General features: G+C 49.3%; 1 protein-coding gene across 1 annotated transcript in view; it reads left to right on the plus strand.

The window, feature by feature from the left end:
- The window catches only part of LOC141936073 (olfactory receptor 14J1-like), a 29,256-nt gene extending 19,021 nt beyond the window's left edge, over window positions 1–10,235 (plus strand). Inside the window, exons 5-8 of the mRNA XM_074852800.1 lie at window positions 6,889–6,953; window positions 7,899–8,011; window positions 9,238–9,831; window positions 10,219–10,235. Coding sequence (XP_074708901.1) covers window positions 6,889–6,953; window positions 7,899–8,011; window positions 9,238–9,831; window positions 10,219–10,235 — 789 coding nt within the window. The remainder of the gene's footprint in view (window positions 1–6,888; window positions 6,954–7,898; window positions 8,012–9,237; window positions 9,832–10,218) is intronic.
- Window positions 10,236–17,792: the final 7,557 nt, after the last annotated feature.

Consider the following 17,792-nt stretch of genomic DNA (forward strand, 5'->3'; position numbering starts at 1 on the left):
CTCTCTCACCTTCTGTCTTCCTTTTCCCTATACCTTTTGGGATCACAATGGTCAAAGAAGAACTTGGAGTGTTTGAGTCACGGGGTGGGATGTGAGAGACGAGAAACCAGGCCTGTGAGAAACTAAGAAAAACAGTCTGAGAAAGCAAAAGTTGAGGCTGATCAAAGAAATGCCTCAAACACTCGCAAGACAAAACTATGAGTCACAGGGTGCATTCTGTGGAGGTCGAAGCTGATAAGGCTGCCCGAATAACACAAGATGGGACTGGAGGAGGGAGCCCTGTGAAGACAGGACGGCTCTGCTCTGGTGCACCTGGCCAAAACTTCAAGGGCCATCTGTCCGGTGAATGACCTTTGCTTCATTATCCACGAAATGCATATTAAAGTTAACACCCCTCAATATGCTAACGAGGGCTAACATGATCATGCTAATTACATCATCCCATGAAACACCTCACCCCTCCCCGTACATGGGATACGTAGGTATGGGGGTCGACCTAGGGGATGGACCCAAGGAAAGTGGGTATAAATCAAGAAGGGAAGAGGGGGGGGGCCCCGGAGGAGAGAGAGTGCAGTGAAGCGAAGAAGACGGATGCCAGTGAAAAAGACGGATGTCTCCTGTGCCTCTCGGAACCCTCGTCGGCAGGATCAGCGCAGAAACCCAGACCGGTGATCTGTATTTCCCCATTCCCTCTATCTCCCTCTTTTCCCTTTCCTATTAAGAAATGCAAGGCATATTATATTGCTTGCCACAACTTGCTATATACTTAGCCAACTATCGTGTGTTCAATTAGTACATTGTGAGTAGTTAATAAATGTTTAGACTTGGAGACTTGTTGTCCGCTCCATTGGGGATTTGCGAATCTGAGTCACTTGTCCCCCTCGTCTGAGCGGGACGTGACAACAACCCTCTTAGAAACCCTCTAGGAGGCCAGGAAGCCAGCAAAGCCAGGGGCAGTGTGGAAAGAGCAGAGTTGGGCTGTTTGTAGAGGAATGTATGAGGGTGATCAAAAAGAACATGGGTGGGAAAAGAAGGAAAAAGAAAAGCAAAGGTTAAGCTCAGATGAATCCTGCATCAGAGTTTCCCTGCCGAGCAGCCCTGTGCCAGTGACTTCAGTGGGACAAAAATACACATCTGATCACTCCAAACTTATGTCTGCTCCCATCCATGGTCATGGGGAACGTGAGCGCTCTCCCTGTCATCATCAAGGGAGTAGCTGTGGTGGAAGGAAATGCACCGTCACCCATCCTGGAAGGGACCTCGGGAGGTCTGTAGGCCAAGCACAACCACTGTCAGTGGAGAAAGGAGAAACGAGGTTTGGGCTGTTTGTATGCTGGGCTGTGGGAGTGGAAAAAAAGTCTATAGTGCCTCTATAGACACGCGTCCTGTAGTGATCTCTCCAGGAGCCAATCTTAGACTCTCCAACTGTCCAGGAGCTGGCTCTGGGTTCTCCTCATCCCTCCAGTACCCCCCCCTGCCCCAAACACACACAGACAAACACAAGCACACACACACCAATATCTCTCTCCAGCACAGTCACAGAACCACTGAGGCTGGAAGGCAGCCAGCTTCCACCTTCTCCGTGATGCCTCTTCATGCTTCATTTTTGTCAGGACCTTCATCCTCATCCAAAGCAGACGCCTGCCATGTTGCTTGACTTCCTGCATGTTTGGATGGACTTTTCTGCAGCTTGAAGAGGAGACCCTTGACCATCAAACAGCTCTCCCCTCTTCTCTTCAGTGTCGTATCCCGTGGGAATCTTCCAAGCAGGTTCCTCAGCAGGCCAGAGCCTGCTCTCCTGAAGTCCTGCTCTTGGTCTTCTTCCCTTCTCTCAGGAGCCTCAGCTCTACTTTCTCACACCTGACTGTTACATCCCTGACCAGCTCCTCCTTGTTTCTAAGTATGATTTCCTGCAGGACACCTCCCCTCACTGCCTCCTCTCTCACGCTTGTCTGGGAGATGTTGTCAACTCCAGAACCTCCTGGATGACTTTCACTTTTCTACATTGCCCCTTCAGCAAATATCGGGATAGTTCAGGTCTGCCATGAGGACCAGGGCTTCTTCCAGTTGAATGAATCTTCTTCATCTACTTCCTCTTACTCATCAGGGGGTCCAGAGCAGACATCCACCCACCACAGTGTTGTTGCCATAAAGCTGGTATGAGAAAACCCTCTAAGACTCAATGTGAGTTTTAGAAAGCAGCAGTCTTTATTTTGGTGCCAGATGAACAGGGGACAACTCCTGCTGAAGTGTTCGTGCTGATCGTCTCCAAAGTAAAAACTTATATAGTAGCCAATCATCCATATTCAACATGATTCTGAGAAATCGTTAACATATTCAACACTTTTCCTGGAACTCATTAATATATGTAAATGTCCTTCTTGCATGCGCACTTAAGTTCTTAGGTGGCCTTCAGGGGTCCTCTGGTGGTCTCCGATAGTCATCACGGTGCTCGCTGGTTGACCCTTTTCCTTGCACATGCTCGATTTCTACTTGGCTAATTCCCATCTTCTTGCTTAACTCGTACCAGTTCTGTCCAGAACAATTCTTTCTTCTCGCAGGTCACCTGAGCCAGGACCTGCCACTAAGATTCATTTTTCTCTTCTCTTCTTAAACCTCCGAGTTAATCTGTTACAAGTATTTCATAAATTAAATTTACCACTAACTACTACATATATAAGATGATTAAATTACAATTTTTACTTTAACAATTTTTTATAAAGACCTTTTATTTTACTGTATTGATTACTGATTTGATTTTATATATATATTTATCAATATCTATCTTCATTTCTGTCATTAATCACAATTATTCGTTTGATTTCTTGATCCCTAAATCAGGATAGTGAAGGTAAGGGGATTTCAAGCAGCACTGTTGGTGCATAACAAGTTTCCTTAGTTACATAAGACCTAAACAAATATTATAACCAACACATATGGTTCCTAAAGCTCATCTAGTTTCTATGATTGAGTTTCACATCACACAACCTTCTAACACTCTATTTTTACTACATTTAAATCTAGTGCTTTTTATATCAGTCTTGCCCATGACCCTTCAGCTCTCAGCTGACTCATCCTCCATCCCCAGGCAGAGCTCCACACGTTCCTGCTGCTCTCCTCCATAAAGGGCAACTTCCTGTCCAGGTCCAGCCCCATGGCCTTATCAGTACCAGACCCCCAGGACCTCACAGTTTCTCCAGCAGAGGGGATTTAGCACCCTGCAATGCCTTATGCTGTTCTCTTGTGAGAAAGACTTCAGGATGTTCTATTAAAAGCTTAGGTAGCGCAAGCACTTTCTATCTACTAAATTCTGTTAATCTCGCAAAACACCTGTGTTGAGTCAATTAATCATCCTTTGTTCAATCTGTGTCTATGTGATTAGCTTGACTGGGTTTTAAACCAGTTTTGGGTTGGGACTATACAAGAAGCAGGCTAAGAACACTTTTCAGGCCTGTGGAGCAGCATTCTGGTTACATTGGTAATATTACAAGATCACTAAGTCCTGAACACATTTCACTAGGCCTTAAAATCTATTTCAGATATACCAGAGGTTATATTTAAAATTCTTCTACAATGGTGACACTCAATGGGTTGCAGTCAGTGGCTACATGTCCAAGGATCACCACTTGGATGAGTGGCACCCTCGGGGGTCAGGGTTGGGACTGGCACTGTTTAACATCTTTGTTGGCGACATGGACAGTGGGATCGAGTGCACCCTCAGCAAGTCTGACAATGACACCAAGCTGTGTGGTGTCGTCGACACGCTGGAGGGAAGGGATGTTCCATCCAGAGGGACCTGGACAGGCTGGAGAGGTGGGACTGTGCAAACCTCATGGAGTTCAACAAGGCCAAGTGCAAGGTCCTGCACATGGATCAGGGTAATCTTAAGCACAAATAGAGACTGGGCAAAGAGTGGTTTGAGAGCCCTGTGCAGAAGGACTTGGGGGTGTTGGAGGATAGAAAACTGGCTGTGAGCCAGAAATGTGCTCTTGCAGCCCAGAAAGCCAACTGTGACCTGGGCTGCATCAAGAGAAGTGTGGCCAGCAGGTCGAGGGAGGGGATTCTGCCAATCTGCTCTACTCTGGTGAGACCCCACCTCGTGCACTGTGTCCAGCTCTGGGGCCCCCAATGTCAGAAGGACATGGACCTCCTCGAACAGGTCCAGAAGAGGCCACAAGGATAATCAGGGGGCTGGAGCACCTCCCTTATGAGGAGAGACTGAGAGATTTGGGGTTGTTCATCCCAGATAAGAGAAGGCTCCAGGGAGACCTTCTAGCGGCCTTCCAGTACTTAAAGGAGGCCTGCAGAAAAGATGTGGAGGGACTCTTTATCAGATGTTGTAGGGATGGTATGAGGGGTAAGGGTTTTAAATTGAAAGATCGTGGATTTAGTTTAAATATAAGGAAGAAATTCTGCGAGTGTGGAGAGACACTGGAACACGTTGCCCAGTAAAGTTGTGGATGCCTCCTCCCTGGAAGTTCTCCAGGCAACCAGTTCCAGTGTCTCAGCACCCTCATCGTAAAACATTTCTTCCTTATAACAAAACTAAATCTACCCTCTTTCATTTTAAAAATGTTGCCCCTTGTCCTGTCATTACAGGTGCTGGTAGAAAGTCTCACTCTGTCTTTCCTGGCCTATGACCACTACGTTTTCATCTGCAAACATCTTGGAGAGTGCCCAGACATCTCCCAAGATGGCGTTTGGAGGCCTCAAACAGATAAGCAGTGTGCAGAGGCTGAATGGTCTGGGCTCACTGGTGTGGAGACTCCGGACAGAATAGGAGTAGCCCAAGAGTGCTTGAAGAGAGGTTTCAGAGATGGTAGAGTTTTTCTCTGTGTGTACAGTCTTCTCTTCCTCAGCTGCACTTTCTGGCATTATTTCTTTCTCCTGCTGTTGTCCACTATGAAGAAAAAGTATTCATTCCAAGGCCAGTGTTGCGGTTTAAGACATAACCCAGAAGGAGTCTGGTCAGTGCAAGGCTTTTGGAAGATATCAAAACCCAAAACATAATACTTCAAGAAAGAGCCAGGGAGAACAGTGAGATATCAGTAAACGAAAGAAGATGATCAAGTGAGAGCCAGGTGAGAAAACTGGGTGGGTGACTACACCCTCCACGGAAAGAGGTGATGAAACACAGTAGGACAGCCAGCGGTGGAGATGACAGAGGGTTGTGGAAAAGCTGAAAATCCCAAACAGTCAACCTCTTCCTGATTTGGCCATGGCTGGTGTTTCTGCCACTGATGTCTATGAGGAGGCACAGTCCCCTGCAGCACTGGGGCCTCATTGCCCCCTTGTCCCTACTCAGGAGCCTGGCAGGTGCACATCTCCATCACCCACTGCCCCAGGAAGAGCCCTGAGCAATGGGTGAGGGACAGGATCTCCCTTCCCAGGGGCTGGGGGTCACGGCTTGGCCCTTTCGTCAATGGGGTCAGGGCTTGGCGCTTTGGTTTCATGAAACACATGCAGGTTTCCTCAGCATCAGAGCCACCTCTGCTTTGCTTTTCCCTACCTGCCATCACTGCCTGCACATTTCTGCTCTAAGTGGAGCCTGGGGAGGCTTTGTCAACAGTGTCCCTCAGTGGGACCCATTAAAGCCACAAGAAACTTTGCAGTTTGAATCTAAATTGGACTTCCTCAGAGGTTTCTTCAGCAGCCTCTCAGTGTTGGGCTCATGGACTTATCACCAAACCCACCTGAGGGGTCATTAAAATGCCTTGGGCTCGTCCTCTGCTGCAGAGCTGGGCCGGTCTCCTGGGACGGAGGGAGCTGAGGGCAAGTGGTCAGCGCTGCAGAGAGACAGCTCTGCCCAGGAGCAGCTCCTCTGCAAAGCGCAGCAGGGCTGAGGGCACTGCCTGCAGGCACCGAAGGCAGAGGAGCCGGGCACAGAAAGGGGAAAGGCAGATGGCAGTGGCAGGATGCTGAGAGCTCACTGGAGGAGAAATCTTCGCAGCCCTTGACACAGTAAGTCTCTGGGTGCAGGGCAATGCAGCTGCAGGTGGTGGAGGGATGTGGTGAAGCCGGCACAGCCGCCAGGAATGTCCCTGGTGTCTGGAGGAGGAGGCCGTGCTCCAGAGCAGGGCTTCCCTGCTGCACTGTCAGAGGGACAGGCCATGGCGGCTGCCTTCTCCCGGGGACGGCTGCAGGGGTGTGCAGGCGTGGGTGCAGCCAGGGGTGCCCACGGCTGTCCTTGAGAGCAGGGTCCCTGCAGCCCAGGGGCTGTGTGCTGGGGCAGGGACTCTGCCAGGCGCCTGCCAGGGTCAGCACTCAGCCTGCCCGGGGAGCTGCCCACGGCGCTGTGGGGAGAAGCTGTGTGGGGAAGGAGAGAGCCCTGGCAGGGCAGGGTCCTTCTGCTGTGGAGAGGGTGCTGCATGGGGCAGAGCTGCTCACAGTTCCAGATCACCCCTAGGGAATTTCTGGGGTACTTTTCAAGAGGAAGGTCAAGATTGGACTACCTAAAAGGGGTGGAGTGTTTGCTTTGAGTTTTCTTGTTTTGGTTGCCTTGGTGGGCACTGGGAGAGTGGAATTTATTTCTTCTTTCTGGAGAAGGCACTAAGACCCCAGTTCTTGTTAGCACTTACCAGAATTTTTCCTGAACTCCTGCACACACAGAGATGCCCTTGGGCAGCGCCCTGCTGCCAGAAATTTCTGCAGGGCAGAGCTGAATACACAGCGGGTGGGATGGGGGTGGCGAGCACTGACAGGATGGAGACGTCTTGACAGAGGCACAGGTCCTGCCTGCGGCAGCTCTAGGCAGCAGAGACATTTGCAGGGAGGGAGAGGGAGCTTCTCAAACAAATGCCATAGGAAGGTGATTTGGGCACCTCCCTCTCATCCCCTGCAGCACAAAGACCCTCAGGGAGCACTCCCCTGGTCTCCTCTCCCACCCAGACAGCCTTTGCCCCCAGGTTTGGGGGATTTCCAGCTGAGTCTTCTTCTTGGCATCCTGACCTGCAGTGAGGAGAAACCCCTGAGTTCCTCTCTGTCTTTCCCTATCCTTACTCCTTACTCCCTTGACAGGAGTTTTGGGGCATTTCTCTGTGTTTCCCCTCCTGACCTGGTTGCCTTTGTCCCCACCTTACCTGGGGGCTCTGGGCACGGCAGTGTGTGGGACTGGCAATGAGCTGACTCTCACTTAAGGACACCCCATCTTCAGGGCTTTGACTCTTTCCCTGGGGTCCCGCTTCTCCTGTGGTCTCTCTGCGCCCCATGGAGAAGACAACTCGGTGCTAAGGCCATGGCAATGTGGCTCATCGTCTGTGTGTGGGCAGCTGCAATGAGCCCTGTGTGTCCCTGCCTGGGAGGGGGGAGCTGAGATCCTCCTCAGGTACGGAGAGATGTTGGGGAGGGGTTTGGGGATCTGCACTTTGAAACTGGATTCCTCCGCTGTCAGAAGTTTCCAGTTTCATTTCAGGTGAACATCAGGCTTTGATCATCCTCCAGCTCAAAGAGAGGCAAGGAAAGGGCAGCTGAGAGCAGGGCTGATGGACAAAGCAGCTCTCCACACTGCACGAAGGGACAGTCCCTTTGCCTGCCAGCACCAACAAAGTTTCATATGGAGTGGAACAGGAATGCCAAGTGTTTCTGCCTTAGGAAATGCTCCTCAGCTGTGGTGAGACAACTAGAACAAAATAAACAAAATCAATTCCCCACAGCTCTGCTCTAATGTCAGGTGAAATGGGAGAAACAATGCTGAAAAGCTCAGTTCTATCAATAGTGGATTTAATTTGAGATCACCCGTGTTCCTATTTGCCTGCTGTTGTAGGATAGGACTGATTCATCCAGAGCCCACAGCACAGACCCCTGCTCCCTTGGGTACCCTCCGCCAGCACCAACCAGAGCTCATGAGGTGGACATGTGTGGTCGTGCAATTCCTCCCCGCCTTCTCTCGGCACTTGTAGTGACTCCAACTCCCCTCCTTGCTCAGCCACTCAGTGCCCCTTCGCCAAGCCTGGCTCCTGCTCTCCCTATTGCCTGGGAACAGTCCATCACCTCCTGACAGCCTGGTACACCTGTACCTGGGACATGGTCCAGGGAAAACAATAACAGAATTGCACATCCATCAAGTTCTTGTGCAAAGTGGTGGAAGATACCAGAATGCGCCATTATTTGAGCTGGGCTGGAGCTAAAAAGTACCTGAGAAAAGTCAGTTACCTTGGACCCTATAAATAGGGACCCCAAGTGAGACCCTCTGAGCTCTCCTGGATTGCAGTGGGCCTGTGACCAGCATCTTCCCTGAGCTGGGATGCCTCTCAGGTACCAAAATCCTTGAGCTATGGTCTGCCGTTAGAACTGACGGGAGACCAGGTCGAAGTTAACCCTCTCGAATCTCAATTATCGCCCGTTGAGGAATGTCGATGCACTGTGAGTATTTACTCCAAACTCAACAAGAGGGAAATTTTAACTGGAAGCTGGCTTCTCTTTCACCCACTCATTCTCTCTTCCTACCGATGTGTTTAGGTATACACAGTTATTTCCACGAGTGTGGGTACATAGTTATTTCACTGGATCCAAATATTTTTGTCTGTCTGAGTGTCTGTATGTCTTGTCTTTGTGAATGAGCATGTATATATGTATTGATTGAAGGTACCGTACGGTAAGTTAGTGTGAATCTTGTCATCTTTGAATCTGTAGTTAAGTCACTATTTTAATTATAACATATTTTACTGAATGACTTTGTAAATCCTTAAATTGGTTAATGATCAAGTGCTGCCAGTCACTAATACAGCTCACTTAGCTGTGAAATCATTACAGTGTTAATACTTTCATCTGCGACAACCTGCCAATGGTCTCCTGAAAGAGGCAAAGGAGTTTAGTGGGGTTCTGTGAGAAGTGGAGCAAGTTTTGTTCAGAGAAGTCTACCCTAACTGCTCACTGCTTTTCCTCCATTTACAGTCCCCCATGTCCAGAGGCAGCAGATGTCCAACAGCAGCTCCATCACTGAGTTCCTCCTCCTGGCATTTGCAGACACACGGGAGCTGCAGCTCTTGCACTTCTGGCTCTTCCTGGGCATCTACCTGGCTGCCCTCCTGGGCAACGTCCTCATCATCACCGCCATCGCCTGTGACCACCACCTGCACACCCCCATGTACTTCTTCCTCCTCAACCTCTCCCTCCTCGACCTGGGCTCCATCTCCACCACTCTCCCCAAAGCCATGGACAATTCCCTCTGGGTCAACAGGAACATCTCCTACTTGGGATGTGCTGCCCAGGTTTTTTTCTTTCTCTTCTTGATCTCAGCAGAGTTTTCTCTCCTCACCATCATGTCCTACGACCGCTATGTTGCCATCTGCAAACCCCTGCACTACGGGACCCTCCTGGGCAGCAGAGCTTGTGTCCACATGGCAGCAGCTGCCTGGGGCACTGGGTTCCTCAATTCTCTCCTGCACACTGTGAACACATTTTCACTTCCACTCTGCCAAGGCAATGTCCTGGACCAGTTCTTCTGTGAAATCCCCCACATCCTCAAGCTCTCCTGCTCACACTCCTACCTCAGGGAAGTTGGGCTTATCATGGTTAGTGCCTGTTTAGCTTTTGGTTGTTTTGTTTTCATTGTGGTGTCCTATGTGCAGATCTTGAGGGCCGTGCTGAGGATCCCCTCTGAGCAGGGACGGCACAAAGCCTTTTCCACGTGCCTCCCTCACCTGGCCGTCATCTCCCTCTTCATCAGCATGGCCATGTTTGCCCACCTGAAGCCCCCCTCCATCTCCTCCCCATCCCTGAACCTGGTGGTGTCATTTCTGTACTCGGTGGTTCCTCCAGCAGTGAACCCCCTCATCTACAGCATGAGGAACCAGGAGGTCAAGGATGCCCTGAGGAAACGGATAACTAGATGTTATTCTGAACCAATAAACTCCTCATCTTCTTCAAAGCAATTATAATATAACTCTGTACAGGCCCAGCCTCTCGGCTTTTTCTGTTGTTGGTGGTGGTATTTTACTTGTAATGATGATGTCATCCCCTTTCTGTTTCACTTCTTTTCTGACTGAGTGGCTGCATAAATGAGGAGCCAGGATCTCTGTGTGTTTTAACAAAAGAAAGGGTCTGCAGTGATGTTTTTTTCTTCTGAGATCTTTCCTCTAAGACTTTTTTGGAGCTGCACGGACAATTCCTGTGTGCAGAGGTGGAGGGGAAGAGAGTCCCAGCATGGCAGCCCTGTCAGGGAGCACTTGGTCTTCCAGAGATGTTCTCATTTGCACACTCTCTTTCTGGTCCCTTCAGTTTGGTGTAAGGCCTGAGTGCTCTGGCAGCTTGGTCACACTCCTGCTGCGTGGCAGTTCTGTGTCCACAGGCAGGGACAGGCTGAGGTCTTCTTCCAAATCTGATCTCAAGAACATGGCCAAGAAATTGTCCCATCGATGAAAACACCAGTGAACAGGTGCACAGTTTGATTTGCAGGGTGGGGGCACACAGCAGTGTCCTCGCACAGCCAGGCCTCCTGGGAGAGACTTGAAGGACCAGGGTCTGGTCTGTGTCTGTGTTCACAGGACACACTGGGGAAGCTGCCTGTGCTGGTTTGGCTGGGAGAGAGTTAATTTTCTTCCTAGTAGCTGGTATGGGGCTGTGGTTTGGATTTGTGCTATAAACAGTGTTGATAACGCAGGGCTGTTTTCGTTATTGCTGAGCAGGGCTTACAGAGAGTCAAGGCCTTTTCTGCTCCTCACCCCACCCCACCAGTGAGCAGGCTGGGGGTGCACAAGGAACTGGGAAGGAAGACAGCATGGACAGCTGACCCCAGCTGACAAAAGTGATATTCTATACCTTATGCCATCATGCTCAGTTATATAAAGCTGGGGGAAGAAGGATGAACATGGGGACGTTCAGAGTTACAGCATTTGTCTTCCCAAGTCACCATTACATGTGATGGAGCCCAGATGTCCTGGAGATGGCTGAGGCCCTGCCTGAAAATGGAAAGTGAATGAATTCCATGTTTTCCTTTGCTTACCTGTGTGGCTTTTTCTTTACCTATTAAACTGTCTTTATCTCAACCCATGAGTTTTCTCACTTCTACCCCTGTAATTCTGTCCCCCATTGGAGCCAGGGGAGTGAGTGAGTGGCTGTGTGGGGCTCAGATGCCGGCTGGGGTTAAACCATGACACTGACCCAGGGAAATCATCACTCTCTAGCCCCTCCCAAACACCATTTGCAGCACTGGCCTCTCACCCCACACTGGGGAGTTTCTTTTTCCCTACACAGAGGTACATCAATTAAGTAGCTCAGAAGTCCATGTTTGCATTGTGGGGAGGAGATGTAAGCATGCACATCATGTGTGCGAGGTGAGAGAGCACAAATGCCATCAGCTATTCCTGGGAGTGCCATGAAGGTGTGTGGGACAAACAGTGTCATGAGGTCACTTCACATTGACAGTAACGTTACCTGGGAAACCACCTGAATGCAGCAATGGACGGTGTTCCCTTGAACCAAGGTCCCTGTGTCCATTCCTCATGCTGTGGGGCATCTCACACGAGTACAGAGCAGGGTGATCACCACAGGACTGAGGGGCCTCCCAGCCTCTGACAGTGGCAGCAGGAGGCCAGAGAGACACTACGACTCCTGCAATGCACTGCCTCTGCAGGTGCAAGGGAAGGACTCGTGTCTCTGAACGCTCCTGTGTGTAAGATGAGTGCATGAGGCCAGCTGAGATGTGGACACCTGACAGAGCCCTGAGACTTCCCTGTGTGACTCCAGGAACAACCCCCACTCTGGCAGTGAGACTCATCTGTGCTGCCTTGGACAGGCTCATTGCAAGTGCTCCTGTTTGTTATGTCACCCTCGCCTGTGATTCTGGACTGAGCCCTCAAAAGTATCAGAGCAATCAGAGAGGTTCTGGGGTCCATGGAAAAGGCAGATGTCAAACCAATCTTCAAGAAAAGCAGGAACGTGGAAGCGCTGGAGAACAACGAACATGTTATGAGTGATCCAGACCAAGGGGCCTCACTATAACAACAAGCTGCAGCTGTGTTCAAGGACATAAGCAAGGCCGAGATAGTTTTAGAAACTACATTCCTAGGCAAAAGATAAAGAAGTTGGACTGTTGAAAACAGGATGCCTACCTAGTGGGAAAGCAGTGCGTGGACAGCACATTGGGACCAATCATAGAGGGCAGAAGAGCGCGTGAACAAGTAGCTTTAGCCTATTAGCAATAAGATAGCGGCGCGTGAAGCTTTGTGATAGTGTATAAATAGCTGTGTAGCCTTTAATAAAGTGGCATCAAATTGATCACATTGATTGTCTAAGTTGTGTCCGGGACTTCCGCGTCAGCACAGGAAAGAGAATTGGGAGAATTACAGGCTGATGAGCTAGCTCCATCCCTGGGAAGGAGGTGGGACATGTCCTCCTGCAGCCATGTCCAGGTAGTTGAAGGACAAGAAAGGGATTGCTGAACCAAAAGGGGCAGGGCAAAGAAGGACATGTTGTGCACATGGAATTTTGCAAGGCCTTTGACATGGTCTTCCATGGAGTCATTATAGCCAGGTTGGTGCTACCTGGGCTGAAGAAGTGGATGTTAGGGTGGGTGGGATGTTGGCTGGGTGATCAAGCCCAAATGTCATCAGTGGTACAAAGTCCTGCGTGCAGCCGGTCACTAGTGGCATCCCTCAGTGAGCAGCACCTGGGCCAACACATTGAACATCTTTACCATCCCCCTGTATGATGTGACAGAGCGCACTTTCAGCTCCTTTGTGGGTGATGCAAAGCTGGACAGAGGCCTTGGACAACCTCACCTGGTTCACCCTGCCTTCAACTTGAAAGTCGGACAAGAGGTTGTCCAGGGCTCTCCTCACACCTCAGTTACTCTATGATTCAAAGAGTCTTTCCCTTGACAAGGTTTTTGACCACAGAATAGGCTGAGGAAGAAGGAAATTTAAAAAAAGGCAGAAGAAGAGATATAAAATGTGTCAACATAACTCCAGAAGTTCCTGTGAAGAATGTTTGTCCACTCAGATCATTAGTAGGAAATATATTTGATGGATGTGATGAAACAAACATACTTTGATCTGGTCAAGTCCTCGGCCATGAGGAGGGTGATGGATGCGTATGGTCTTATGAGGTCTGTTGTGTCTCAGAATCTCACAATTCAGTAGGAAGCGTGTGGCTGTGAAGGGGACCGTGAAGTCAGTTCTGTCTCTGGAGGTGACAGCCCAGCAGCAGGTACACGGCTGGGAAAGTGCCTCTGCCAAAGTACCCATAGGCCTTACCCAGGAGAAGGGCTTGGACATGGGATGTCATGTCCATTCCCCCTGAGCACATGTGGGACAGCAGCAGGCACATGGCTTGGTCACGTCCATCCAAGAAGCTGAAAGACCAGCAGCGGTCATGTGGTTCAGAAGATCCTGGTGGGGTTCCTGCTCTCTGGTCAGGTGAAAGGCCACAGGAAGGCCTTTGGGTTGGGTTCCCTTCTGGGAGGGTAGTTTCTGAGGTGGTAGATCTTTCCTTGGTAGTGGGAAACATCACTGAAGGTCGGGAAATGGTGGGGTGGGAGCAAGGCGGGGAAGCGAGATGGGTGCTCCAGCCTGTAGGGAGAGAGGGGAAGGAGTAGGACAGGATAGAACAGCCTGTGGTGGGGATGGCAAAGGGCACTGGCAAGGCTGGGAGGCACCAACAGAACCCAGGTCTTTGTCCCCTCGTGTCACCGATGAGTGTTTTAGATCACCTAAAGTATCATGGGGAAAGGTATTAGCAAAAAGTGATTTTAATGTGAATTTGTAACAGTGTGACTTAATGAAATTTGATGGCAAGTTTCACTCTATTACTTATTACATGGAAGAAACAGAGAAAGGAAAATTGAGGTAGAATCGAGTTAGAATGATTTATACAGAGACCGAAGATGCAGGAGTGTAGGGGGACCGTCCCATTGCATCACGAGGTTCAGATCAGACCCCTTTGCTTTCTAAACTCCTCCTCAGAGAGGAGTCTAGGTTCAGCTAGATCCAACCTTAGTCCCAGACCTGGTCAAGGGTTTATGTCTAATGGAATTGATATAAAGAATACGGAAAATGTCTTGTTGATTTGTTATGTTAATTTGTTGGGGAATGAGTGATTATATATCCCATAAAATTTAGAGGTAGCGGAAATTTAAGATTTATTCACACTATTAAGGTAAGCCACAAGATTAGGTTGAATGATTTTTGGCAATACTTAATCTCTGGCACTTAATCAGTTATAAGGGTGGTATCATAAAATTCATTATAATCAACATTATCAAGTTTCCTAAAACAAATAGACACACACACAAACATACACACACACAGGTACAGAGTTTAACATGTGATAGTAAATTACTGGTACCAAATGGTCACTGAAACTTAACGAAATCTAATTTTAGTTAATTCCTCACTAGTCTTTGTCATTTCTCAGCAGAGAATTTTTGAACCCTTTCTCTTCATCGGCATCTCTCAGCAGACGATCTTGGAAATATTAATGAAATCTGCTCTTTGACATCCTCACAAAATCAGCCCTAAGAGACATCCCAGCTCAGAGGGTGATACTGGGGCACAGCCTGTTGTGATCCCGTAGAGCTCAAAGGGTCACACTTAGGGTCGCTATTTATAGGATCATGAGATGATTGACTTTGGTCAGTATTTTTTTCATATTGGCCACAATTCTTGTCAGGTAATTCTGGTACCTCCCCGAGCGGGCTACGATCCAGGCAGCAGGAGTTTCAGGTACAGTTAGGAAGTGCCCAATCGTCCTAACAAACTGTAGTTATAACCGGGACATGAAAGTACCAGATTATCCTCATACGACATGTGCTCCAGACCCTGCACCAGCTTCACTGCCCTTCTCTGGACACGCTCGAGTCATTCAATGGCCTTTTTGTAGTGAGGGGCCCAAAACTGAACACAGTAATCAAGGTGCGGCCTCACCAGTGCCGAGTACAGGGGTAGGATCCCTTCCCTGTCCCTGCTGGCCACGCTAGTGCTGATACAAGCCAGGACGCCATTGGCCTTCTTGGCCACCTGAGCACACTGCTGGCTCATGTTCAGCCGGCTGTCAACCAACACCCCCAGGTCCCTCTCTGACTGGCAGCTCTCCAGCCACTCCTCCCTAAGCCTGTAGCGCTGCTGGGGGGTTTTGTTGCCAAAGTGCAGCACCTGGCATTTGGCCTTGGAGAAGTGCTACAAGTCCCAGGGTGCTGATGGGAGAAATGGCCCGGCTGGGGAGGTGAGGAATCAGGATATCCATGGAGTGTCTGACCTCCAGGAGGAGCTGGTCCTACCCCTCCTGACAGCAGGAGGACACCCCCTGCATCAACATCAATTAGAGAATGCTGCCATCACTGCTGCTGTAAAATGAAAAAATAATACAACACACTTAAAAATAAACTATACTTCAGTAGTAAATGCTCAGTGAAATCTTCCCCTTTACGTGCACTCCAGAGACCTCTCCAGTTAGTTACCCAGTTCTTGAAGAAAATAATTGAGAGAGACATGTCTTTTTGCATTTTCATGAGCCCCATGGTGTCTTTCGTGCCGAGACCATGAGCCTCAGACACTGAGAGGAGCCTGAACCAACGGCTGAAGAAGTCAAGGTCAGAAGCAACACCTACAGTTCCCAGGAGTGTTACTGGGTCCCACTGAGGGCCATCCCCAACAAAGCCTCCCCAGGGGCTGGTTAGAGCAGAAAGGTGCAGGCAGGAATGAGAGGTAGCAAACCCAATGTAAAGGTGGTTCTGATGCTCAGTCTGCCTTCATGTGTTGAAGCCAAAGGGCCCAAGCCTGACCCGCAGCCCCTGGGAAGGGAGATCCTGTCCCTCCCACATTGCCCAGGGCTCTTCCTGGGGCAGTGTCATGTGGCAATGTGTGGTGACAAGGGCAGGACTAGGGTATGGCACTGATGGGTCTGTCCTGGGTGGGACAAGGAGACCATCAGCTCCTGGTGCCATGAGGCTGAGGTTTGTCCTGGTAGGCCTTAGCTGCAGAAGCAACAACCATTGGCAAGGGGGAAATGACCTTGGCTCTGCTGGGGGCTCTTAGCCATGCCAGAGCCTTCACTTGTCTCTATCACAGGCTGTGCTCAGTGTCCCACACCTGCAGCTCTTTCCCTGCAGGCTCTCAACATCGTCTTGATTGCCTGTAGCAGATACTCACTACAGTGTAGCCCCTGTGGCTCTGCCCACTAATCCATTGCTTCTCAGCTGACACATCACCTCTTCCCAAGCAAAGCTCCATGCATTCCCACTGCTCTCCCATGTGCAGGACAACTCTCCTCCCTCTCTTTTTCAGCCTGTGTTTCTGCAAATGCAGCACCCATCCATCGCAGCTCTCCAGTGGTGTCAGCAATGCCCACATCTTTGTTATCCAAATGAGACTAGAGCTCTGTGACTGCACACGGACATCTAATTCCTCTTGTCTGCTCTCCATGTCACCCTGAGCAAGAGGCCTTGTTCAGAGCTGCTTAGACTGTGTGTGTATCTTATCGATGGGAATGTATGTAATGTTTATTGGGAACTGTAGGCCGCAAAACCATTTCCCATCACACATTGCAGGCCCCACAAATGCTTCCCATCATGCCCAAGGCCACTTAGTAGATACTGTTATCCATACAAATGTTCCTTATTAAACACAAGGACAAAGTGGACACGCCAGACAGGTCAGCGTGTTCCTCAAACCATCAACAATAATTAACAAGGAACTTCTAATCAGAAACTACAGTCCTTGAAGAAGAGAAACATCCTGGGACATGGAAGCTTGTTAAAATTGTCTTATGTGAATAAGCTTAAGACCCCTGCCCGGATACAGACCCTTACCCTCCGAGCTTGTGCAGAATGTTGACAAACACACAGTATGTTACTAAACAATAAGGGATAGGAGTGATAAATGACTAAGCAATAACCATTATACGAAATATGTAAACACCTAGATTGGAGTGTATAAATACTTTGTAATTCTTTGGTGTGGGGTGCTTGATTTGTGGATACTTTCTCCCTAGCACCCTGCGCAGAATAAAGCAATATCTCCTCTCTAAACTAATTTCTGGTTTTGAGAGTCTATTTCAGATAACATTCAAGCTGTGAAAATTCCTGTGCAAGCTCTCAAAAGAGGTGTCCAGTCATGCTGATCTCCCAGAAAGGGCAGGAGAGCATTTCCATCGTGCTGTCCTGTGGGCATCTCCTTCTTTATGTGCACGTTTGAGATGTTTCCTCCTAAGCTCTGTTTTGTTTATTACTATGTCCCTTCGGATCTCATCATTCCAGACCCTTTCCTTGAAAGCCTGTCCACCATTTCCTCATGTGATTATTAGCCATTGTCTCCTTTCATCCACCCACCCTTTCACTTTAAAGTCTTCTTACCAGGTTGCCCATCCTGTTCGCAAAGGCATTTTTCTCCCACTTCATCAGGTGAATCCCATCTCTTCCTCAGGGAGGGTCTCAAGGTCATAGAAGCCCATTACTAACACCAGTGGCACAACCAGTTGTCTATCTGCAGGGTCTGTTCCCTTCTTGAACTTTTTCCCTTCACCAAAAGGACTGAGGAGAAGATCACCTGCACCCAAGTGCTTTTGAACACTATGTCCAGATTCATGTCATCAGGCTTGACACTTTCCAGGTGTCCTGGGGCAGTCTCAGTGGTGCTCGTGTGGAAGAGCAGCTGGGGTAACATTCCAAGGGTTGGACAAGCTTCAGCAGCCTCTCAGCAATGCACCCTTGGATGAAGGAGAGCTGACAGGGCTCCTTGGAACCTGCTGGAGTAACAAAGGCAGCAACGATGGGAGACATCAGTAAAGGAGGGGACATGCTGGGGTGAGAGAGATGTCGGTTAGTGCGTTGGTGTGTACACCCCGGTGAGGAACAGAGA

This window comes from Strix uralensis, chromosome 31 (genome assembly GCF_047716275.1).
Source record: "Strix uralensis isolate ZFMK-TIS-50842 chromosome 31, bStrUra1, whole genome shotgun sequence".
NCBI lineage: Eukaryota > Metazoa > Chordata > Aves > Strigiformes > Strigidae > Strix > Strix uralensis.